Raw genomic sequence first — 27,296 nt, 5'->3', positions numbered from 1 at the left:
CAAGTTTATACAATTCTTCCTCTCCTATAGTAGAGAATGAGTGGAACTGTTCCTCAGGGGGTCTATAGTGCACTGTCTGATGTGATACTGTAGTTGACGGCTGAATGGTTGCAATTTTATCTCTAATAGTATCGATTTTAGAAGTAAAGTAGTTCATAAAGTCATTGCTGCTGTGGTGTTGGGAAATGTCAACACTTGTTGAGGCTTTATTTTTCGTTAATTTAGCCACTGTATTGAATAAATACCTGGGGTTATGTTTGGTTTCTTCTAAAAGAGAAGAAAAGTAATTGGATGTAGCAGTTTTTAATGCTTTTCTGTAGGATAGGTTACTTTCCCGCCAAGCAATACGAAATACCTCTAGTTTTGTTTTCCTCCAGCTGCCCTCCATTTTTCGGACTGCTGTCTTTAGGGTGCGAGTATGCTCATTATACCATGGTGTCAAACTCTTTTCCTTAATCTTCCTTAAGCGTAAAGGAGCAACTTTATTTAAAGTGCTAGAAAAGAGAGAGTCCATAGTTTCTGTTACATCATCAAGTTGTTCTGAGGTTTTGGATATGCTAAGGAATTTGGATACATCAGGAAGATAACTTAAAACAACTTGTAACAAGAAGTAGAATTTACAATTTTGGCTATATGAAGTTTGCACAGAACTAAATAATGATCTGAGATATCATCACTTGGCTGAATAATTTCAACAATATCAACATCAATTCCATGTGACAGTATTAAATCTAGAGTATGATTTCGACAGTGAGTAGGTCCTGAAACGTGTTGTCTAACACCAATAGAGTTCAGAATGTCTATAAATGCTGATCACAATGCATCTTTTTCATTATCAACATGGATATTAAAATCTAGTTCTAACAGAACTAACTCGGATGTAAAATCAGCAAACTCTTTAATAAAGTCTGTATGGTGCCCTGGTGGCCTGTACAAGCCAGTACAAACATAACAGAGGATTTATCATTAACATTTGTTTCTCTGGATAATGTTAAATGAAGCACCATTACTTCAGATGAGTTATACTTGAAGCCTGCTTTCTGAGAAATGCTGAAAATGTTGTTATAAGTTGAAGCAAAACCTCCACCTTTGCCTTTTAGATGCGGCTCATGTTTGTAACAGTAATCTTGGGGGGTGGACTCATTTAAAATAATGTAATCATCAGGTTTTAGCCAGGTTTCTGTCAAACAGAGTACATCTATATTATGATCAGTGATCATATTATTTACAAAAAGTGTTTTCGTAGAAAGGGATCTGATATTCAATAAGCCAAGCTTTATCATTTGTTTGTCCATATTGCTTCTGTATTTGCCATATTTCTAGAGAGAAGAGTGGCGCCATCCCAAGAGGGATGAAGACCATCTCTTTTCAACAGGTCAGGTCTGCCCCAAAAGCTCGTCCAATTGTCTATGAAACCTATGTTATTCTGTGGGAACCACTTAGACATCCAGCCATTGAGTGATGACAATCTGCTATGCATCTCGTCTCCACGGTAAGCAGGGAGGGGACCAGAGCATATTACAGTGTCTGACATCGTGCTTGCAAGTTCACACACCTCTTTAAAGTTATTTTTAGTGATCTCCTACTGGCGAAGTCGAACATCATTTGCGCCGGCATGAATAACAATCCTACTGTATTTACGTTTAGCATTAGCCAGCACTTTTAAGTTTGCCAAGATGTCAGGCGCTCTGGCTCCTGGTAAACATTTGACTATGGTGGCTGGTGTCTTGAAAGTCAGATTGTGCAGAAGAATCATCTGTTTCCTGTGGTCTTGTCCTGGTGGTCCTCTGAGACAAGGTCTTTACAGGGGATCTGTATCTGGGACTCTAGATGTCCTGGTCTCTGCTGTCTTTCAGGGCAGTAGAGGTCCTTTCTAGGTGCTGATCCACCATCTGGTCTGGATACATACTGGATCCGGGTGACTGCAGTGACCCTCTGATCTGGATACAGACTGGATCTGCTGGCTACGGTGACCTCGGAATAAGAGAGAAACGGACAATTATTAGCGTAGATGCCATTCTTCTAATGATGTAGCAAGTACATAGGGTGTTATGGGAAGTGTTCCCGGGTTCCGGTTTACTTAATTAACCCTCTGGAGTCTAAGGGTATTTTTGGGGCCTGGAGAAGTTTTGTCATGCCCTGACATTTGTGCTTTCTTTTTAAATATCTTGTTTCTTATAAATATCTAAATGGGTAAAGTCTAATCTCACTGTAATCAGCACAAACCGGGCTATAATAATATGTGAAATGCATGCATGTACATGATTGTATTTTTGAGAAAAAAAAATTATGCATGGTTAGGGAAAAACTAAAAATGTTAAATCACTTGAATTAAGGCCATACAAAACATACAGAACATTGGTTTCCCGGATTTTTGAGGACTGGAGCTGGTAGCCTAGATTTTTTCTTTCTAAATTATGTGAAAACTATCTTGTTTACTACCTCACAGAAAACAATATATTGATTTAAATTTTCTAAGACACTTTTAGTTGGTAAAAGGTCATATGCGTGTAAACACAAAGGCCCGCATAATGAGCTGCATAATGAGCCTCAGTCAGCTGTGTCACTGAGAGGGAAGAGTTACAAGAAAGAATGTGAGAACAAAATAAATGTATATAATTTTATGTTTGTAGTTTATTAACAATATATTTAATGATCCCACAACATAATTTAATATCCACTTGGGAGAGCAGTTAAACAGTTTATTAGAACAATCAAAGCTGACTTTCAAACTAAGTTTTTGGCATCATTACTCCAGTCACACAATGCTTCAGAAATCCTTTTAACAATCTTATTTTCTACAAAAAAACATTTATTGTTATTATTATTATCATTATTATTAATGTTGAAAAGAGCTGATAATATTTTTCAGGTTTTTAGGGGGAATAAATTGTTTTTTGTTACATTTACATTTGTTACAGTTATCTATTTGTTACATTTATATTATTTACATCAAGCTTTTGAATGGTATAGTATTGTATATTGTTATTGAAACTTCATAATGTTTCACTTGATTATACATTTAGTCAGGAATTATAGTTTGGAAAAAGTCTTTGGAAAAAGTCTAACTAGTAAAATTTTTACACATTATGTGAAAACTAGTACAAATATATAAATAAATAAAAAGAGACTTACTCATGTATATGATCTCTGCTGAATAAAGTGCTTCCTTCTTTTTTTTTTTTTCTGAGGAAATCCATTTCTAAAATCCTCAACGACATTGCATCTTTTTCTGGTGATTTATGTCTTATTCCTCTCATCGCGAAGCAAACAGTAAAATAAAAAACTTGAAGAACAGTCTGGCTGCGTTTTGTTCTGTTATGGGCGCATTCAAGCCGCACGCTTCAGTTTGAATCTGAATAGCGCGTTCAGCGTGGGGGCGTGGTCACATTAGATATAATGAAGGGAGACGTGAAAAACGGACATTGCGTTGTTTTCATATGGATTACTTTATCACAGAATATCTGTTTTTGGCAGCACTTGTTTAGTTTAAAAATAGACATGTCAAGCTTTCTATAGATATCTCTCACGTCTCTTCGTTGAGTATTCACGGAGTTACAGTTCATTTTAATGACGTGTTTGTAAATGAAGATCAGCACAGACAAAGGCTAAGTTTTTTTGTTATTATGTCTGTATCCAAAAAAAAAGTAGACCCTTTACAGATTCGATTGATGTATTGCTCTTATCTGTACGATAAAAACTGAGAGTGTAATTTAATTTAAGTTCTTTTCGGGGTTATCAGGAGAAAATGACTCAAAACGCTTATCCGTGTTAATCGACTCCAGAGGGTTAATGCAGCCTTAAAGTCCTTTAACAAATTTGAATATTAAAAGCATATTAGTATGTTATATGTAAGCCAGGATAAAGAGATGGGTCTTTTATCTAGATTTAAACTGCAAGAGTGTGTCTGCCTCCCTGTTAGGTAGGTTATTCCAGAGTTTAGGCGCCAAATAGGAAAAGGATCTGCAGCCCGCAGTTGATTTTGATATTCTAGGTATTATCAAATTGCCTGAGTTTTGAGAACGTAGCGGACGTAGAGGATTATAATGTAAAAGGAGCTCATTCAAATACTGAGGTGCTAAACCATTCAGCGACGTTTGATAGGGAGCCAGTGCAGTGTTGACAGGACCGGGCTAATATGGTCATACTTCCTGGTTCTAGTAAGAACTCTTGCTGCTGCATTTTGGACTAGCTGTAGTTTGTTTACTAAGCATGCAGAACAACCACCCAATAAAGCATTACAATAATCTAACCTTGAGGTTATAAATGCATGGATCAACATTTCTGCATTTGACATTGAGAGCATAGGCCATAATAAAGATATATTTTTAAGATGGAAAAATGCAGTTTTACAAATGCTAGAAACGTGGCTTTCTAAGGAAAGATTGCGATCAAATAGCACACCTAGGTTCCTAACTGATGACGAAGAATCGTTCTCAGTATTAAAGAATAGCGGAGTCCACACCACAACCATAACGATAAAGGCAAAGAAAAACGATATCATTGGAATCACTTTCAGAATGATTTTTTTCTTCTGATGAACAATAAAAACATAGCCAACCAATCAGAATCAATCCTGCTTTAATGAGCTAGATAATTTAAAGCAGCAGATGTGCATCCGCTTAGAATACACAGACAATATCGTTCGCTGGTGTGGATGCTAATATCGTTATCTTTATAGTTATCTTTTAATAGTTATCATTCTTGGTGTGAACGAGGCTTTAGACTTCTATCGGACAAAAAAACTTTTATCCACTGGAGCATTCTGCCCCTAATCCCCATTTGCTGCAACCTGATTAGCAGGCCATTTGTCCACATCATGCCATAAGCTCTTTCAATATCAAAGAAAACTGCCACCACTGATTCTCTATTTACTTGAGCCCTCCTTATAACATCTTCCAGGCATAATACAGGGTCCATTGTACATCTACCTCTTCTAAAACCACTCTGGTAGCTTTGCAGTAGCCCCATAGACTCCACCCAGTATTTCAACCTAACATTTACCATTTTCTCTATAGTCTTTCCCACCTGAGAAGTTAATGCTATAGGCCTGTAGGCACAACTAGGGTTGTGAGGATCTTTACCAGGTTTCCTAATTGGTACAATTATGGACTCTTTCCATTCCTTAGGAATCATTCCCTCCATCCATATCCTGTTAAATAGTATCAACAGCTTTCCCTATATTGCTCAAATTATCCAACATATCATAACAGATTGAGTCACTCCCACAAGTCAAACACAAACACTTGCACAACTCCGTTGATGCTCTGTAAAAATAAACTCCATCCACTGGTCCCTTAATGCTGTTTTTTTTTTTTTTTGGTAATCTGTGAAGGGTTGTCTTGCCCTGGCAACCAAAAACACACTTCTTTTGTGACTTTTCGCGACGCTCTTGCTCTGATCAGTGAATCGCTCAGATCAGTGAGTCTGTGCTCAGCCTCGCTATACGGGAGCGTGCGCTCTTCCGGCAGAAGTGCCCTAGGACCCATATAAGGAAATTCCGCTCCATCTAACGTCACACAGAGCCATACTCGAAAAAAACTTTCCGAAACTTGTGACAAACCGGAAGGAGTATTTTGGGAACAAAAATACTCCTTCAAACGTACAACTTAATTTTTGAAACTTTGTCCATGTATAGCATGGGAATCCAACTCTTTAACAGTGTAAAAAACTCAGTATGCATGAAATAGCATTTCACCCCCCCTTTAACCTCTCTCTTAATCTTATGGCACGATTCCCGACACGTTCATACGCTAAGTATTTCTTCTGTAAGTCATACTTTCGTAAGGTTGGTCTGGACTATTCGTAAGCTCTCTCTTAGCGTTGTTTGGGCTCAAGATGCTACTGTACAGCAGTCTTTAGAAATCAGCGCGGCACAGTACAAGTCAAACTATGGTATGTTGACAATGTTGTGGCTCAACAATTATTTTATGTTATTTTTTAAGACTCATAATAAATTATGTTCCCAATGGATACAGGCCTATTTATGAAGTTGACTTTATGTGGTATCAGAACTAATATGGTGGTAATTAGCCTAGGCTTTTTCATACTGTAATTAAAGCGAATTGACAATAAATTTTTTGATAATTAAAATCTGCCAAACAATTTGGCTCTAAATGGCTAAGATCTATAAATGGGTAAAGCATGGTGGTGTCCAGTAAGCGACCAACTATGGCAGCGATCCAACGTGTCATTGTATTGAATTAAAGACGGAGCCGAACGCGGAGTCGTTTAGTCCGTGTCAATTTTTTTATTCTGCAAAACTTATGACATTTTGACATTTTTCCTGACGTGGCTATATTAAAAAAAAATTTGCCTCCCAAGACAACTCATTATGGAGCTGCTGGACCTTCTCAGACCTGGGCTTGCCAGGAAAACGTGGCGGAATTTTGCTTTAAGCCCTGAAGCCCAGCGCTACTTTTTTTTTTCTTTCTTTTTTTTTTTTTTTTTTTTTTTTGCTACAGAGAGATTCATCGAGGTCGTGGGAGAGGGCTAGGCCTAATCAAGACCTCTGTGTGGAGGTGCGTCCACACTGTCACCATGCCCTTCTGCGCCATGCCGGGGATTGCATCCTGGTGGAATGCACATATCCCTATCGCCAATCCATCAGTGATTGATCAGGCGTACATATCACGAAAGGGATACGCGGCCATAAACGTGCAGGTTATATTGGACCATAGGGGTGTGATATTTGACCTCATGGCAAGGTCCAGCAAAACTTCAACTTCCTCTGACGAGAGGCTTGGTGCCCTTTTTTACGTTGCTTCCTCTGCATATTTTGTATCTAACTCTCTCTCTCTTTGTTCATTATAGATAGGTTGCTTTTTATTAAAAACATAAACCAATTGCAATCAATACCGCATTAAACATGAGTAACTGCAGCTGCTTGCCAATCAATTCTGATTGTAAAGTACAAAAGTGTATTATATAATTTTTATAAGTCGTTAAACCCATGTCAAGAAGCGGCACAAGTGGCACAACGGGATTAGGAGGGTGGATGATTAGCGAGGGATACCCGGTTAGTCTAACCGTCACAACATATGGTGTGAACATATTACTGACCATTTGATAATTAAATTTATAGTCTATATTCTACTGATAACTTAAAATATGTTAAAATAAATGTTACTATAATAATTTGAGTAATATTTCATTTGCATAGAACGTTGTCTTTCTTAACGCTTTATTGCACCATCACGTGAAGTGGAAAATCGATTCATGAGCAATCGATGCCAACTAATTCAGCACCCTCACTTTGGACAGCGCTCTTGTAACGTCGGACGTAAGAGGCAGCATACTAAGAAGCTTCCTAAGGGACACTTCGTGGAACACACTTAGAAACATAAACAACTTTGGTAAGATATATCTTTCGAGGTCTTCTTAGTGTGCTAAGAGTGAGCGTTATCGGGAAACCGGGCCCAGATAATTTTTCAGATAAAAAATTTATATTTTATATCAGTGTAACTTTGCTTTCCATTTATTACTTAAAGCACACTTTAAGTACTTCTTTAATGCACAATACATGAAAACTATTAGCCTAAGAAATTTAAAATGTAAATAAAGGCAAGTGAACCGTCTGTAAAATAGTTAATTAAATGAATAAAACCAAATACACAAATTACCAGCATGGATAAACACAATATAAAAAAAGGCTGCATTTCCTCTTGGCATTAACGTGCAACCTGTATCCGGATGTTGTACACATACACATTGAAAAGACAAATGTAAACGCTCTTCTGATCAGAATGTTATCCAAGTTCTAGAGGTAGTCAGGACGCATTGTGAAAGGATCTCAGTGTAATGTAAACACAGTCCAGCCATTGTGTCTGCATTTGCATGTTGACGTCACACAAAACGCCGCAGGATACAGAAAAACAGAGCAACAACAGAACCTGAATTCACATACATCTGAATTATCACACAACTGCAGTTGTCTCACCACGCCATACTGTCAGGGATTTGCTGCATCCAGCGTAGACAGCTTCACTGATTATAATGTGTTCTATAGTATTTTGTTGCATCGCACTTTGTCGCGCCGCTCACATCTGGTGTAGATACATTGTAGATGTAACGAATCAGGGAAATATGAATAATCAATCATAAATAGTTATTATAAATTATAAATATTACCTCTCAGTGTCAACTGAATAACTTAAAAAATAACTTTCTTACTGTGCAATACTACTCAGAGCATATAACAAAAATCTACATTATTAGGGATTTCGTTCAAATTCTGAGGTGCTAAAACATTCAGGGCTTTATAAGTAATAAGAAAGATTTTAAATTCTATACGATGTTTGATAGAGAGCCAGTGCAGTGTTGACAGAACCTGGCTAATATGGTCGTACTTCCTGGTTCTAGTAAGAACTCTAGCTGCTGCATTTTGACTAGCTGGAGTTTGTTTATTAATCATGCAGAACAACCATAGACTTAAATACGTAGACACTGCGTTTCTACTGTCGGGTCAAAGGCAGGCGTGCTAGTGCGTGCCAGGGCCAGTCGTGTTTCCACTTCCGGGGCTTGTTCGTGCTCATCGGTGCTTCCTAGAGCAAAAAGTTGAGCTAAAAACTCACTTTCAGTCAGCAGCCAGTGCTTGAAATAACTTGATCCAATGTGGATTATAATCAACATACAAGGCAGAATTTTTATAAGCGATGCAAAAGACTATGCATGCTGGGCATTACCACAGTATACCTGATAAATATGACCACTGGAGAAATCAGATGTCAGCTTCTTATTCTCTATCAAAATCGTGTATTTATTTAGTAACATATTTTATCTTTCATAAGTCTTGTCTCAAGAGTTTAGCACCGTGTAGCATATGTCATCAAAATATAATAATGGTTTTTGTTCAGGAGCTTTTATAAAAATATATAAATGATAATTATTTCTAAATGTGATTTATATATAGGCTATTGTAACTTCAAATAAACAGAAAAATACTCGACTGAATAACAGACTATGTTCATAACATTTTATTTCTGTGTGACTAATTTTCAATCCTGATAAATTAGTTCATTATGATCATTGTATCACTTAGTATAGTAAAACATTGATGCTTTTGGATTTAAATATTTAACAAAGCATGCAAACAAATGGCTGCTTTAATCATGTTCGTTTTGTGATCATCATGCTAATTTCAGTGACTTATTCTGATAACTTCTCTTTGTTGGTGAAATTATGGGGTTGCCTGACATTGTTCCCGAGAGGCGTGTAAAGGGCAGGTTTTAGTGACGGGCAGTGGAGCTTCTGGCCCGACGGTGGAAACGCAGCGCTATTTTGGCCTCGGTGCTACATGTTTGAGGCTATTAGCCCTACACGGCCCATTTTAAGCCCTGGCTCGCAATGGCTCGACAGTGGAAAAGCGGCTATTTGGCCGCTTTGAACCGTTGCTGTGATATGTCAATATGTCCACCATGTTTGTGAGTGCAGAACTGCCTTAAAAATAAATGGAAGCCAACACAGGAGCTGCATTTTTTTCTGGATAAAAACACAATAAAGTTTACATTTATCAACCGATTTCAGAGGTTTGTGATCTACATGCAGTTAAAAATAACTTTACCTCCAGTTATTTAGTTAGGTTTGGAAAATTATTAATTTTTGTGACAAATTGTGAAAGCTCACACTTGGCTAATTTTTTTCAGTTTACAATTCTAATGTTAATGTAGTATAACTGTGACATATACATGGAATGTAATTTAAATGTACATTTAAAGAAATTAAGTTGTTTCATTCCTTTCTCTGTCTTCAGCCCCAACATTTTAGTTTTTCTTGTGCTTCAGGTCAGAACACTGCCTTTGAAATACTGTAAGAAATTTGAAATAATACATCTTTAAACACTAATAATTTACCATCATTTAGAAAATTGAATACAACCTGCAAATACAAAATAAAAAAGTGACACCCTGGTAGTCAGATTTTTATTTTGATGGCACTGTATAGCCTAAACTCCACAACAAATAATAACACATTTAACTGATAAGTCTTAATGGATCCAGTAAAACTTATAGTAACAGTGGTAAAATATTATGGACTTGATACAGTGCACAGTAAAAATATAGTAAAAGTGATATGTAATATTAAAAGGTATATGTAGTACAACTTGTAGTAAAGTTAATAATATAAAAAGCAAGTACAACAGTGCAATAACATAAGTGATATAATAGATTTATAATAGCATAGATTATATGTATAATATGTATAACACCATTATAAATAAATCAATACGTGACAATGGATGAATAATAGAAAAAAGTATATGTAATATGAAGGGTGGAATAATAGAGAAAAGACAAAAATGAAGAATAAAATCTGACAAAGTATCTGTAATATGGTTTGCTATAAATAGCACGTAAAACAAACTGGGTTCAACTAACATATGTTTCTGTTGATGGATGCGCATTCTGGATTCCCAGACATTACAACAACAGCGATGAGAGAAAAAAAAAAAATTCCCTGGACAAACCATTCAACTCTTGATCAATGTTGAATGCCTTATGCTGGAATATGAGCAGTCATTTATTCTGTCATCATCCGGGTGCTGATATCTCATGCGCACAGATGAGACCTGAACAGCACACGTTAATATGTATTTAAACTAAACTCATTTAAGCTTTGTCAGTTTAAACATTTAAGAGCCAAAGGACGTGAGCTCGCGCGCAGTGTGAAAATGTGTGCATGCACTCACCCAAACCTTGCAAACCGGCACGTCAGAACGTGCACAAATATTAAGCTCTCTCTGAAGTATTGTGTTTAAATGGACAAATTCACACAAAAATTATGTCAAAATGCCCGTCTTGGTAAGTATCCTACAGCAGACATAGCCGGCTGAACGTAGGCCTGCTGTATCAGTGCATTCTCTTAAAGTGACAGTCTTTATATATTTATCGAACAGCAACAACAAAGAAATCACTCACTGCTCTTCATTTAAAAAGCTTTTACAACTTTAATAAAGAATAATCTTTAATTTATACAGCCCAATATGCAATGCTATTTCACATTTGATTATTTAATTCAATTTCTGTACCTAAAAACTTATGCTAGACCTGCTTAAAAAAAAAGAAAAAGAAAAAAATAAAAAAAATAATGAAAATCACTGTTTATTGTTTGTATCTTTACTCTATTGTATTTATTTGTATTTATTTATTTATTTATAGGTTTCAGTGCTAGCTTTCCCTTGGAATAGAGTGGTTTAGTTGTGATGACCAATAAATACTAATTCTCCACTGCTTTCCTCAAGATTTTCCTATATTTTATAAAATAAAATCAGTAAAATCAGTCACCCACATGCAGTTTTATGAGGTCAATTTTGATTTTAAACAAGAAATATCTCCTGTTGAACATTACTTCAATGAGTTATCAGAAATAAAATGGTTCAGCTGAGAAAAAAAAAAGAGTCTGTTTATTTTACTTTTTGATGTGTTTGAAGTCATAATTATGCAGCTTATCACAAAAGCTGTCTTTAAAGTACATATGCCACTGGACATAGTGTGTTTGTGTGTGAGAGTATTAATAGCATCCTTGGTGAGCGAGCTGAGCGAATGCATGTGTGGGTGATTCAAAATCTGAGGAGAGTGAACAGGTCTTGGAAGGAGCTTTGGTACATGACAGTCTCTCAGAGTGTAAACACTGATCTGAAGTATGAAAGGAGCTGTTTGGAGAACCTGGAAGTTTGACAGCAGAATGATAATTTGTAACATATTTTACTAGCTCTTAGTGTAAGAGATTCAGGACTTCAGCTAACATTCTCATATTTTACTTTTCTCATTAATAAGTGTATCCTAATGAGTTATTTCATGTTTCACACTGTCCATCACAGTATATTACTAGCTTCGAAAAATTAACCACTCGAAAGTCACCATGTTTATGAGACACTAATCAAACATGTTTGGCTTTGACGCAGATAATAGGTTAGGCAGAAAATGTTGATAGAGTCAGGTACAGATCTTTTTTTCCTTAACTTAATTTTTTTTATTTTTTTATTTTTTTTATTGGTTGCTGTTTATCATATTGAGTTTCCTCAATTGAGATTATACCTGTTATTAACATATGAGAATTGGGATGAATAGTACAAATTGTTTGACTTACTGAAGACGTAGAGTATGTGTTCAGTTTTAATAGACCATGTTATTGTTATTTTCAGTAATGGCAGTTCATTTGACTCATAAGTCATCTCTTTTCTATGTTTCCATTTTTATGTAGACTCCCATGAACCAGGCTTCAACACGGTCTCACTGCATCTTTACCATTCACCTGTGCAGCAAAGAGCTGGGTTCAGCCATGGTACGGTGCTCCAAGTTGCACCTGGTGGATCTGGCTGGGTCTGAAAGAGTGGGAAAGACAGGTGTGGGTGGTCAGATCCTAACAGAAGCAAAATATATTAACCTCTCCCTGCACTACTTGGAGCAGGTCAGAGTACTTTCTTTGTTACAGAGGGTTTTATTGAACTTTCTTTGTTACAGAGGGTTTTGTTGTATTTTTTTTATTTATTTTTTTTTAAAATGTGCACTATGGAATTTTGCCCTCTCTAACCATGTGGTTGAAACATGGAATTCCAAGTTACTTTCAAAAATGTTTTATGTTTACCCATAGTTGCTTTTGATTATCATATCAGTACAGATCATCACATATATGACAAATGTAATCTGACTCTGAGCAAGTACCATATATTAGATTATATTAGATTAGATTCAACTTTATTGTCACTGCACATGTAGGTACAAGGCAACGAAATGCAGTTAGCATCTAACCAGAAGTGCAATAAGCAGTAAGTACAGAATAAAGGTCTATAATATGTACAATAACTATACAGGTAAGTATTATGGACATAATTTACAGATATTAAATACTATAAGCACGATATACAGATAGGTGTACTATATATGCCACCATAGTAGCCAGACCTTTTCTGTTGTCAAATATATTGTACGTATAAACACTCAAGGACAAACAGTGCAAACATTAAATTTCCTGCCAAGTCTGATCTAGCTGTTAAAATAAAATATAATAATTATTTTAAGCTTATAGAGAATTGGGGTAACGCGAGAATGCCATTTTGAACAGTTTTTTATTATGTACTTGCTCAGTAATAAAATTTTGTTCATTTTCACCAAAATCTCCATAGTGCACTAAAAAAATATTATTTGAAATATATTGAACAAATAATTTTAATTTAAATAATTTTGTATAAACCTTTGTTTATATTGATATTACCCTTCTGTATTTGAATCATATTACTGAAGCCACAATTTGGTGGGCTTTATTTGCTGTCTGGTTTAGGTCATCATAGCCCTGTCGGAGAAGAATAGATCCCACATCCCTTACCGCAATTCCATGATGACCTCTGTGCTTAGAGACAGTTTGGGTGGTAACTGTATGACCACCATGATTGCTGCTGTGTCTGTGGAGAAGAGGAACACTGGTGTACATCTCTTAACCTCAAATTATTATTATTTTTTACATAAAATAAAAAACAAAAGTGCACAAAAGACAATGCATTTGTTTGAAATCTTCACATCACTCTTGGATATCACTCTCTTCTCTCTATTTTCAGGAGTCTATATCCACCTGTCGTTTTGCTCAGAGAGTGGCTTTGATTAAGAATGATGCTTTGCTCAATGAAGAACTGGATCCTGCTCTGGTAAGTCTGACATTGTCATCTGACTTTATTTCTTTAAAAAATATCCTGTTCAATTTATAAAAAAATAAAAATAAAAAAGGGAACCCCCCCCCACCCCCGATGGTTCAGCTCAATCTGGAATTTTCCATATATGCTAAAAAATTTCCTCACGAAATTCAAACAGACAGTGACTTCTTTGTGACTTCATTCATTAATGTACTATCGACAGTATGCAAAGGACCATTTTTGTCTGTGACTACACCTTTAGAGATCGAAAATCATAGACACCCCAAACTTGGCAGGATGCTCAGGCACACAGAAACACATCCAACACTAAGTAGCACTATAATAAGGCAATTTAGCTTTTGGCTCATAACTCTGGAACCCTAAGGGCTAGATATTTTTTTTCCCTGAATCCTTAAGTTAAGCCCTACAGAATGCATATCTTCATGTTCATTTTTAATATTTTTCAGTTATTTAGAATTGACTAAGAAACCTACTTTTTTCGAAGTACTCTTAGGCTCACCAGATCTTCACCAGATTTTGCACATGGTAGCTAGTGCTATTATGTTTCACTGTAAATTCATGGTACTCCATATTCAGGCTTTTCATTTCTTCACAGAATTGTCAGATAACCCTTATGTGTTGTTGGGGACGTTTTCGTCCACTAGGGGGTAAAGTTGAGTCTTATTTTGGCCACAACTAAGTTAAACTGCTGTAAAAATGTATCAGATAAATATTTTTTTCAATTTCTTTTGCATAAATCTATTAATCAACCTCAGTCCTGATCAAAACTACCAAATGTTTTTAAAAAAATCCAAGATTTTAACTCTTTAATTGCCAAGTTCATAATTTATGTCACTGATTTGGGGGAAAAAAACACACAAAATTACATAATTTCAATTTAAAAAGTGATTGTGGACTGGATTTTTTTTTACCTTTTATCACAGTCTTGGGCATGTCAAAGATTAGTAACAAGATTGGCTTTGATGCATTGTATGTTTTTGTGCAGCATTAGATTTTATTTTTTTCTCCCTCATTTGATGTAGGTGGCTGTTTTTGCCCCATTGACTTCCATTATAACGACATTTTTTGATTGCGAAGCCATGACAACATATAATCATGCATTCTTGATTGTTTGTGGTTATTGTTATTTGTTTATAACTAATCCTATATTATTATATACTGCAGTTATATTTATCCATTAAAATTATATATTTTTAATTATTGTTTTGTTCTGATTAATTTGTTAAAGTTAAAAGATTTTTTGTAAAGTTAAGGGAACTAAAAATATCCTGTTGGTATATTTTAACATTAGGCCTGCCGTTGTTATTTCTAAATGTAATAAAATGCAACTTATAAATTACTTTCTTTCCTTTCACAAACTTAATTTTTTAGAGTGTTTAAAAAAACATGCAGCAAACGAAAATAGGTGATTAATTAGTTAAAATGCAACTTATATACATGACATATATTTTTTCCTCTCACAAACTGAATTAATTTTTTACCGTTTAAAAAAAAAACATGCAGCAAATGGAAATAGGTGATTAATACATTTAAATTTGGGTTAACATTAATTATAATTATTATATACTTAGGAACAGAGCATGGGCCTAATCTAGGTTATCCAGGTTATTATTATTATTATTTTTTTTTCATTGCATCTGAAAATTAGTTCACATTCACTTCACGTGCTCTCTGGCGGAGATCCGCCTCCCGCATTGCTCAGCTGTGGACAATTTAACAATGTTTGATATAAAGGTTGCTGCCCCATTTTATACGGGAATTGTTGATTTAAAATATATATATATTGTTAGTTCTAATTATATTGTTAACACAAGTTAATTTAGGACATGCACTGTGACATTTTACCCTTTTTACCTTATAAACCTCTTGAGATTTTAAAGGTAGTTTAATAGTATTTCAATTCAAGTAAAAAAAAAAAAAGGTTTTAATTGCTTAAATTATTTCTATCAATTAATAATATGTTATCATGTTTATTGTTTAAGAAAATAAGGGAAAAAATAAGGGACAATCCAAATACTTTTGCTTCACCTGTTTATTTAGGCTACAATTATTCAAAAAAATAAAATAAAATAAAAATAAATAAATAATAATAAAAATAAAATAATGTCATTAAAAAATAGTAAATTTGATCATTAGAGAATTGTGACTTTGAAGGTTAGTGATTTAGTAGGTGAAAATACTGTGAAATTACAAATGGCAAGGATTTTAGAACATAACAACTGAAGGTCTATGAAACGTTAGCCAATAAAGCATTTTTTTTAAAACAATGGTACTTAAAGTTGTGAACTAAAATGTTATTTCAACCATAGCCTGTGAATAAATAAAATTCATACTTTTCATAAATTTTCATGATTCATAAATGCAAAATGTTTCTGGCGTTTGGATTTGTACTAATGAGCTCCAAGTGAGAATAGCCCTAGACTAGGTTCTCTCTCTCTCTCTCTCTATTTAACTCACTATTTAACAGCATTAGCTCAATGAAATACTCTTTCTTCAGGCAGACTGAATGATTTCCTGCCTTGATAAATGTTGGTCTTGTGATCAATAAGTTGTATTTGCCTCAGTCTGACTTAGTAAAGTCAAACCGCAGACGGTGAAGCTGCGTCAGTGAGTGGAGTCCCGCACGCTGGGAGGCGGGAGCAGGTCCAGAGGATTCTGCTTTGTCTTAAACCCTTCCGCAAACATCTATGATCACAAATAACAATGCATTTCATAAAATAATGATTAATTATCAATTGATAATTTGTTACTATCATTATGGTCTTGTGAAAATAATAATATGGGCTGCGAGAAACTAATGAATAAAAAGAGTAAGGCTGCTGTGAGTGCAGGCATGTTTCAACTCATAGTAACATAGTAACAACTCAAGTAACATAGTAACACATCGTTCCTTAAGCCAAAAAATACAGACCGAGTTCAGTTCAGCTGGAGAGGGTTGGGTTTTGGGGTGTAGTTATGTATGGCTTGTGGGGGTCGAGATAAAGGTGTGAATATCTTGCTCTTTCATATGGACAGTGTCTTATGAGGGTTTCAAACTTGCTGAGCAGGTTTAGCACTCATTGAGGTCTAAAATAACTGCATATAACTGCATTATCAGGAAAAGCTTAAAGTGATCGAGACAGCGCCTCTCTGTCATTAATGCGCATTAATATTTTTTGCACAAACACTTGAATATGAATATTAATTCACATTTTGCATACGTATTACAACATAAACTACTTTTTACATGCAATTATCCAAAATAAAACCAAACAAGATTTTGAATGAAGATAAAACAATTAAGAATAAATGTCCAGCATCACAATCGCAGAGCAAACTTTGCACACATTTGACACCCCTGAATTTAAATACAGCTGGAATTTTTTTTTATATTAAATTATGTGAAAGCAAGTAGGGCTGGGAGATAAATCGATTGTATCGATTAACTAAAATGTGTAATTGACATCGGTTTGTTTGAAGGAAAATAGATTTTCTATTTAACGTCCACCAGTGCTCCACTCAGGGCTCAACCCTCCCCGCGCGTCTGACACAGAGACGTGTATGGGATGAAAATAGACTCAAAATGATTAATAGATGCACGCAAAAACATCAATGTACTGCATCAATTTTATACATGTATTTTACGAACCACAAACAAATGCCTTTCAATTTGATTCGGGATTAAATGATTGTGCAGCGATTTGTACATATACAGACGAATAACAAATTTTTTTGGCAAATAAAAATGTTCTGTTCTGTATTTAATATATCATAAATTGTTCATGCAAAAAGGAATCCATGCATATGTGGATCGAGTGACACGCTTGCATCAATTGACATCTAGTTCGAGTCGATCTTGTTCGGTTCATTTGGATTTTGAGACTTCATTTTCACAGTTTTCAGCATTTCACGTCCCACACACACACAACTACTAAGGAGCAAGGCCTGGTGCAATTTATGAACATGTAGGGATGCACCGATACCACTTTTTTGGAGTACGAGTAATTGCATTTCAGTACTCGCCGATACCGATACCGAGTACTTAATAAAAAAAAACATGATTTCAATTTACAGGTAACAGCTTTAGTCATATAAATTTAACAAAAAAAAAAGGGACTAGTTTGGAATTAAGAACATTATTTAAAATGAAAAGCATGTTGTATGCAAAATATTACAGAATAAATAATTATAAAAAAAAATTTAAACAGTGACAGTGCAACTCAAGTATTTTTTTCAGTTTGTTGTAAACTCTCCCGCTTTGGACAACACAAGGGGCATTAATAAACATCTTTGCTATTTAGTGCACAATATTTGAATAAACTAACAACATCCACCAAACATAGAACTGCGGCAGATAGTGCAACTGAGGTAGGTATTAACATCAAGTCTAAGACGACTCACTTAATGAAGCCTATTTAGAAAAAGTGAGTGGCAGGTTTTTTTTAAAGAAAAGTAGCTTTTCTGCATTATCAGCAGTCAGCCCGTTTCAGTTTTCATCTATAATGTGTGACACTGAGCTAAAAAGCCTTTCACTTTCCACACTGCTACATGGGGCTGAGAGGTATTTCTGGGCCATTTTAGCCAAAGTGGGGAACCTAATTTTGTTGACACCCCAGTACTTCAGAGGACTGTCTTCACGAGGGCTTGGGGCCTCTCCGAGGTATGTGTCGAGCTCAATGGCAGCACCTGCTGCCAGCGGCTGTGCTGCCTGGGGCTGCTCCTTAGCGATTTCTTCAAATACAGTGTCCAGACTGCTGCTAGTGCTGGCCTGGGCCTTGAGGAACAGTTTAGCAGGAGGTTCTGCAGCTTCTGCCCGACTCTCCTCTGCCTCAGCTCTGGACATCATCTGCAGCTCCTGCTTCAGGTGCAGCTTGGCCTCTGGAGCAGTGTTGTTGGAGAAGAAGCGATCTTTATACCTGAACAAAATTCATGAATGTATTAATATGTGGAAAAATAGGACAGATTTTAGTTTCCCCTAAACCACTGTCATAAATGCCAGCCATTTGACTTTCTGGTAGTAATAAGGGAAATAAATTTCATATTATATATATATATATATATATATATATATATATATATATATAGCATACATTTGTATTTGTGTATTTTAGTTGTATTTTTTTTATTGTGTATTTAGTTCAAAAATATAATATAATATTTCAGATGGAAATTAATCTTACATTTAGTACTGTAGTTTATCATAATAGCACACAGACTTTACCTTGGGTCAAGTATGGTGGAGATGAAGTACAGTGGATTGGTCTCGACGTCACTGAAGCGCTGTGACGGTTGGGTTTAGGAAGAAACACAAGGAGAGGGTAGGATCCAATTGCAAGTATGGGTTTTATTAACTGAAGGGTAAAATACAAAATAAACAGTCTTGAGAGACAAACCAAAACCAAAAAGGGAACCGGATGAAAAAGGGAACTAGGATGAAACGAGAAGGTAGGAAAGGTCTCGGGAGACGAGAGCATAGACAGATAGGGAAAGGACTCCATACAGACAATAGAGAAAGACAGCTCTATATAGGGAGACTAATGACAAAGGATTGTCAGCACCTGTGCGATTTAATTGGAGTGCAATTACTGTGAAGACATGACCAGACTAGCGGAATTAAAGTGCCTATGGTGAAGTGCCTAAGGAGAAGTGAGCTCACTAGGGGACACCCAGGAAAACAGAGACTGACAGCGTGACAAGCACTTCTTGACAGCTTCCAGCAAGGTTGCTTTCATTGTCTTGACGCCGTGGTCCTCGTCTGTTTCTCTGTTTAGAAGTCTCACTAGCACAGTCACAGCTGGGATGACATCAGAGGCTAGTGCGTTGTAGCTGCTCACTTTTTTAGTTAGTTCCTCAAAGGGGGCGAGGATGGCAACAGTCTTCTCCATAAGAGCCCATTGGTGAGCGGTGAGATAGCCAGGGAGTTCATGCTCGGACACATACACCCCCAGCACTCGCTTTTGCTCAATGAGGGACTGGAGCATGTAATACGTGCTGTTCCAGCGTGTCTGTACGTCCTGCTGCAGTCTCTTTATTGGCTGGTTGAGCTGTCCCTGAATGTCCTCGAGGCGGGAGTAGGCTAAGGCGGAATGTTTAAAATGCCCAACTATTTTCCGCCCCACTGAACAAAACGCTTTGTTCAGTGTATGAACAAAGAGACCCACTAACACGAGAGCGAAAACTAGAAAATACAGCGTATAAGGCCCTAAGCATAAGGCCAAACCATTACAATTAGGATGGTGAAAACTGCTGTAAATAGATTCAAACAGAAAGAGCTAACAATGTCATGGAAACATATCGTTCAAAGTGTAACGCTATGAAAAACATTGCGGTTTATATCTATTTATGCGTGTGTGTGTGTGTGCGTGTGTGTGTGTGTGTGTAAAGACCTCTAACACTAGCTTGCTCTATTCTTTTTTTATTCAATCGGTTTTCTTTTTATTTATGATATTATTTAAAATCCCATGGTACGTGTACTGTGTTAACCTAACTGAGACTTGTTAAAACATTTATATATCATTGCTCTTTTTGTTGTTTTTTGATTGCTTCCACCGTCCTCATCTGTAAGTCACTTTGGATAAAAGCGTCTGCTAAATGAATAAATGTACAGTAAATGTAAATATCTCACCGCTCTAGAAAATTTTAGGTATACTTAGCAGGGGGCTATAGTGTTTTTAGGTTATATTGTACTTGTCATTATGAATATTTGTACGCTTATTTTCATTTCTGCATCTTAATGAACACTTACACAATTTGTCTTCGTTTGAGTAGCTAACGTTACTCGACGGTCACATTTAAGTTTTCACCGCTTACACTTTCAAAAACACCCGAAACCTGTAACTCTGTCATAATTAGGTGAATTAAAAATACAAAAACTTAATGCCTGACACTTTTGTAACTGACTAAAAACTGATGTTTAAGCTAAACAACGACAGAGACACTGTGCATAAAACTGCAAACACAAACATCACTAACTTAAATTAACAAAAGATAATAAGCACCAAAATGTGTTCACACAATTAACTTTTTTTTTTTTTTTTTTTTTTAGATGATTCAGAATTAACTTAAATGAACAAAAGACAATAGCCGCTAATGTGTGTTCACACAGTTAACTTTATTTAGATGATTCAGAATTAACTTAAATGAACAAAAGATAATAACCAACAATATGTGTTCACACAATTACATTTATTTAGATGATTCACAGAAATAAAAATGACTCTTCAGTTGTTAGAAGAAAAAAAAAGTGTACTACGTAACTGCGAAAATGACTTAAGGACCCTATGAATCGGTTCATTGAACCAAACTGTCCAAATAAATAATTTTTCAGAAGTGAATCGAACTTTGCATCACTAAAACAGATCACAGAAAAGAATATGAGTCTTTTTATTTAGGTTATCTGCGTATGCGTTTAATCAGATGTCCAATGATTTAGAGCGTTGCCACATACAATATGAGTATGTATTCACGACGGGCATGTTTGAAGCCTGAGGTGTGTGATGGGTATTGTAGTTCCCTGACCTGAAGATCTACATAGCTTGAATGAGGTATTAGGTAAACATATTACATTTGTAAAACAAGAACATATAATACATATAACAACAATAAAATAACTGTTAACACATATTTAGACCAAACGACTATATTCAACAATAATACGATATACATGTGCTAAAACAGGCTAAAATGGGTTGACTATGCTGTAATGGAGCAACCGTTGTCATGTTATCTTGTGAACCATTGGGCGTTAGGATTCGTGTGTCCTGAAACCAAATAATTGTCTTTATCTTTAGAAAAAGTAATAATATGGCAAACGTAAGTCGGTCAATCGTGCATCCAGAGTTTAACTTACTGAATCTCTATAACAAATTTCTGCAATGGCTATACTTGTTACGGTGCTTCCAAGTCGGTGTCTGGGGCTTGTTTTAAGAGCAAACCCTTGTTTGTGGACATTGTACGCATTTTTTAAGTTAAAGAGGGTAATGAACTCTTTCACCAACTATTCTTGTTAGAACGCATAATCAGTGTTAGGGGGTCAACTAGTTACATATAGCTAAATTATATAATTTGATTAAAAATAAATGTAATCAGTTACAGTCAGTGAGAAAAATAATTAAATTGCGGTTAATTATGAAAATGTTACATCTGAATATTTTTACAGATTACAGATTTCATTGATATATTTCATAAACCACCTTAAATACTCTAAAATATGAGTCAGATGTTTCATGGGTTAAAGACGTATGCTTATTTCCTATTTGGCCGATGTATATTTATTTGTTAAATTGAACCGATTTACCAACCGTTGTTAGATGCCATGGCATTCCCCTTCATAGGTGTGCAAAAACCTGATTTAAAAACAGTATCATAGCTGTTAAACTTTCTTGTTGTGTTTTTAAATATGTATTTAATCTCCAAGCAAATCTGATTTCGTGGTGGTTGTGCTTTAAAATGAAATGATCACAATCCTAATTTAAGTGATGAAGGATTTGAAAAGTCTGACGGTCATTAGTTGTTGAGTACTCTAATGTTAACCCCTGTCCTGTTTACACGTTTCAAAAGATTAACGGTTGAAAACATTACAAGTCTTAAAACATGTAATCAAATGTTATCAGTTACATTACTTTTTAAACTTTTAGATTTTAAATGGGTTAATTTGTGATCTATAACCTATTACAACGTTCATAGTAACCTCCCCAAAACTGTCTCAGCTACAAGGTCTCAGCTACAGCTAAACGTCATAACAAAAACTTAAGGTCCTTGTTGACAGTTTTTTGAGGTGTGTGTGTGTGTGTGTGTGTGTGTGTGTGTGTGTGTGTGTGTGTGTGTGTGTGTGTGTGTGTGTGTGTGTGTGTGTGTGTGTGTGTGTGTGTGTGTGTGTGTGTGTGTGAAAGCAGCATGGTTTGGAAGAATTTTTTTTTAGCTTATATATGTGATTTTACTACAAACTATAAGCATTCTAACTAAGAAAACACAATATGTTTTTATTTATTTTTTTATTTTCCAACCAAACCGTTTGTTTGCAGTTGTTTAAGTCGTAAGAATGTTTATTGTTATGAAAAGAAAGTAAGTTATGCTAGATAAATAAGTATTTTTTATTAACCACAATGTGTTTATGAGTTATGTATTTGTTCTGCTTCATGTATGCAACGGTTACCGTACACACATTCAAGAGAAATGCGTAAACTCTAATCTAATCTAAACCATTTAGTCTATCCTTAAAAACCTCTTACATTTTTTTTTTTCTTCGCACATCTATTTTCATCTGTCTCTGGACTCTTGTTAAAACACTTGAGTGCTGACATGAATCCTGCATGAAAGCTAAAAAATAATACTTTTTTAAAACTATTTTAAACATCATGGTTAACAACACCATTTGGAAAGTGAGAAAGGACGTCTAATCTATTGTATACATTTCTGTCAGACATTTGTACCAACAAACACTTTTGCTTTCAAAGTAAACTTAGGACAACTCATTTTCAATCTTATATAGATATGTTCGTGTTTGTGACCTATTTTGTTTGTTTGTGTATTTTTGTACTTGTTTGAGTGTATATTAGTATTTATTTAGTTTTCATGTTCATGTTTTCTGTAATGTTTACATTTGTGTGTGTGTGTGTGTTTATGATTGTATGGTTGTGTTTGTGTACTTGTTTGCATTCTCGGTACATTTATGTTGAGGTTGAAAGATCTAGGGGTTAATAAAAATTATAAATGTAACTAAAATAAACTAAATTAACTCGAATTAAACTACATATTCCTATATGTTCTGACTTGTTAAAAGATTTCACGTCCATTTGACCAGTAAATGAACTTTTAGCTAACCTCACGATCACAGGCCTAAACCATAAAGTTTAAATTGTACCCCTTTGATAAGTGAATACATACAATTTTTAAACTTTAGCTGACCTGCAGCAGACCATTTACAACACCAGAACCCCCGGAAAACTAATTAGACAACAGTTGAGTTGGAAACCCCAAAAACCTTTAGATGTTTTACAATCTTCGCTGACATGGTCGTAACAGTAAACACAAAGACATCAGATTCCAGACACCAGACGCGTTTCTACGCACTACTTGAGATGAAATATTTAGCCTCTCCTGTAATGTTGTTAAAGTTTCTTTGGCAAGAAAATCAAAGACATTCCAAAACATTTAATTCCAGTTAGATTTGTGTATGCCTAAACGCATGTTTTAATTGATATAGCAACGGTATAGCAATGATAGAAGTTAATACTGACAAAATAAAAGACGTATTCAAGGATTTAGACTACTAAAGTATGTGTGAGTGACTTATTAAAATGAAATAAAAAAAAAATAAAAAAAAATTCCAACAAGGAATTTTTGTTGAGATGAAAATAAAATGGTATAGGTTAACCTAATTTTAAAGTAAAAACATCGGTCTAATATTAAAACCAGGTAGAATGTTTTCATCAAATAAGAACTGATGTGTTTTTATTAAAAACGTTACTTTGTTTAACTCTTTTAACATACATTTAAACCTTTGTGACCAACGTTATTAGGGAGGTGTTAGGGGGATGTGTTAGTGGGTGTTTTTTCTTTTTTATTCGATGCTTTAAACATTAAAAACATAAAGGCGTACATTACTGGTAGATTTACAAATACGGTCTGAGATTACACTCAATTTTCGTTCACACTCTGTACATTATAAAACAAAATAAAATGTAAAATAAATAAAACAACACTGAAGAAAAAGATAAAGAATGAAAAAGTAGGGGAGTAACAGATTTTCACATTAAGAAAAACCAAAGTCCTTTAATGAAGAATACAAAAATCTTGCTTTGAGACTTTTCATTTCTTTTAACGTCTCCAAATACATCACAAATTCCTCTTTAAATGCCACTAAACGTGAGGATTTTGAAAAACATACATTTATGAATGTAGAATTTCGTGCCAGAAGTTAATATTGACAAAATAAAAGACATATTCAATGATTTAGGCTACTAAAGTAAGTGTGAGTGGCTTATTAAAATAAAATAAAACATCAAGGACTTTTGTTTAGATGAAAAATAAAGAGCATATAGTTTTAAAGTAACTCATATACATAGATGTATCTAAAGATCCTGAAACAGGACACACATGTTCCAAGTGGGTAGATATAGAATACCTGAAAGAACATCTAATCATCCGTCTGTTTATACTACAGAAATGATTGTCATATTTTTGGCTCTTCAGTGGGTTGAACACATTAATATACCTAAAGTAGTCATATGTTTAGACTCATTTGCAGTACTACCAAGTTTAAAGTGTGGCGAATCTTCAACAAGACAATTTGTCATTCATTTTACAGAGTTTGTTCAGAATACAACCAAAAACAAATATTTATTTTGTATAGATACCTGCACATATAGGAATAGAAGGTAGTGGATCAGATAAAAACATTAAAATGTCAGACATCAAATTTAATGAAAGGAGAATTTTGGGGATAGAAAGGAAGCTCTCGCCATAGAATTGGACACATTGCACTTAATCAGTCATTATTTATAAGAGGAAAAACATGTGTCTGGACTTTGTGTTAAATGTGATCTTCCTGAATCAGTTGAACCTATTTTAATAAAATGTAAAAGATATGACAACGAAAAAATACAACTTACACTTAATATAGAAATAAACCAGATCTCATTTTAGAAAATGTTAAATAAAGATGTGACTATAGAAATGTTTCAATGATTAAGTATCTCAAAGAGTTGATAAACAGGATTTAAAGAATCACTACTAAGTTTGTCACGTTTCAATCTGAGACGAGATATTTCTTACCTGTCATATTGTTAAATGGGTGATACTTTTAACTACATATGTATGGTTTAATTACTAGATAACACGACACAAACTCGGCAGAAGGAAAGTGTGTGTGTGTGTGTGTGTGTGTCTTTATGATTGTATGGTTGTGTTTGTGTACTTGTTTGCATTCTCGGTACATTTATGTTGAGGTTGAAAGATCTAGGGGTTAATAAAAATTATAAATGTAACTAAAATAAACTAAATTAACTCGAATTAAACTACATATTCCTATATGTTCTGACTTGTTAAAAGATTTCACGTCCTTTTGACCAGTAAATGAACCTTTAGCTAACCTCACGATCACAGGCCTAAACCATAAAGTTTAAATTGTACCCCTTTGATCAGTGAATAGTGAATACACACATTTTTTTTTTTTTTACTTTAGCTGACCTGCAGCAGACTACAACACCAGAACCCCGGAAAACTAATTAGATTACAGTTGAGTTGCAACCCCAAAAACGATGTTTTTACAGGCGTTCGATGTCTTACTAATATGCAGGTACCAGTAATCACACAGACACCAGATGCCCGGCACGGTCACGTTTCGATGCACGATCTGAGACGAAATATTTCTTCCATGCTATATTGTTAAATGGGGATACTTTTAACTACATGTGTCTGGTTTATTAACTAGATAACACAACACAAGCGCGGCAGAAGGAAAGTATGTGTGTGTGTGTGTGTGTTTGTGTGTGTGTGTGTGTGTGTGTGTGTGTGTTAATTGTCATAGCTTGAGAAATTAAGCTTGACAAAAATAAAAGATCTATCGACGGCAATAGTCTAAATTTAGACTAGTCGTAGATTAGAGTAATTAACTTAATACATATTATTTTGTATTTTTTAAGACTAAAAGTAAATAAAAATTGCATAAAGCTACATCATTTAAAAAGTACAAATTGATCTTATGTTTAAACGGATTTAAAGTTTTCACTAATTAAGGACTGATGTCTATTTATTAAAAACTACTTAGTTTAATTATTTTAACATTTAAATCTATTGGATGCTGGTATCAGTCTACAGCGGGGCAGTCTCTAGCGCTGGAGGCGTGGTTTTTTTTTTCCGGAGCATTCCCCGAGCCTCATTCTAAGTGTGTCTGCGATGCTGTCAGGATCGCTCAACGGAGATGCCTTGACACTTTGCTGTGAGATCTTTTTCTTTCGTCTAACTCTCTGTCACTAACAGTCTAGATTTTTAAAATGGTGGTTAGTGGTAAAGTACAACATAGATTTGACAAGTTTCTTGTCTGATGGATTTTATTTTAGATCGCGTAATGCCTTCCATCTTTTTTCTTTTGTTTTAACTTTTTCTCACATTATGACAAACGCCAAGTTTTCTGGTTTGTATCGTCACTTTACATTCGTTTCTTTTTTAGTTTGAGGTAAGGTATAAGTGATAAATGCTTTCTTTTCTAGCTGGTAACAAAACACCTTTTTAAATTTTTACAAGTTCTCACATCTTTTTCACGTGTTGCTTAACGAAAACACATCTGATAGTTTTGACTTGTTTAGTTGTTTTAGATAAATAACCAATAGTTTTCTTAAATTTGTCAACGTTTTACACTTTTCCAACTACGAAAAACGAGCATTACATCGTTTCCACCTCGTATGTGTTTATAAGCTTTTTTATGAAATGCACTGTGTACTTAAAACCTTAATAAAAAATCCCCTTATACCATTTTCATGATTTCACCCTTTTCAGAGTTTAACAAAAAAGCACATAGATCCCAACACATTTTCACCCTCCCTCACCGAAATTCCTTCTTAGGTTCGTAAGTTCATCTTAGGTTCATAAGTTCATATCTAGGTCACCGGGGTGTACAGCGAGGGGAGGGGGTGTACAAACAGGTGTCCAGAACAGATGGCTTTTATGACCC

The 27,296-nt window shown here is 35.0% G+C and overlaps 1 protein-coding gene and 1 long non-coding RNA gene across 2 annotated transcripts in view; one reads left to right on the top strand and one right to left on the bottom strand.

The window, feature by feature from the left end:
- Positions 1 to 27,296, top strand: part of kif6 (kinesin family member 6) — a 264,616-nt gene that overhangs the window by 44,222 nt on the left and 193,098 nt on the right. Inside the window, exons 7-9 of the mRNA XM_052620016.1 lie at positions 12,202 to 12,408; positions 13,279 to 13,422; positions 13,553 to 13,639. Coding sequence (XP_052475976.1) covers positions 12,202 to 12,408; positions 13,279 to 13,422; positions 13,553 to 13,639 — 438 coding nt within the window. The remainder of the gene's footprint in view (positions 1 to 12,201; positions 12,409 to 13,278; positions 13,423 to 13,552; positions 13,640 to 27,296) is intronic.
- The window catches only part of LOC128031683 (uncharacterized), a 39,434-nt gene continuing 24,327 nt past the window's right edge, over positions 12,190 to 27,296 (bottom strand). Inside the window, exons 2-3 of the long non-coding RNA XR_008188131.1 lie at positions 13,324 to 13,399; positions 12,190 to 12,322 (exon numbers count right to left, since the gene is read on the bottom strand). This is a non-coding gene — a long non-coding RNA (uncharacterized LOC128031683). The remainder of the gene's footprint in view (positions 12,323 to 13,323; positions 13,400 to 27,296) is intronic.

Source organism: Carassius gibelio, chromosome A17, assembly GCF_023724105.1.
Source record: "Carassius gibelio isolate Cgi1373 ecotype wild population from Czech Republic chromosome A17, carGib1.2-hapl.c, whole genome shotgun sequence".
Lineage (NCBI taxonomy): Eukaryota > Metazoa > Chordata > Actinopteri > Cypriniformes > Cyprinidae > Carassius > Carassius gibelio.
Note: the sequence above shows the minus strand (reverse complement) of the source record. Positions and strands in the feature narration are given on the sequence as shown.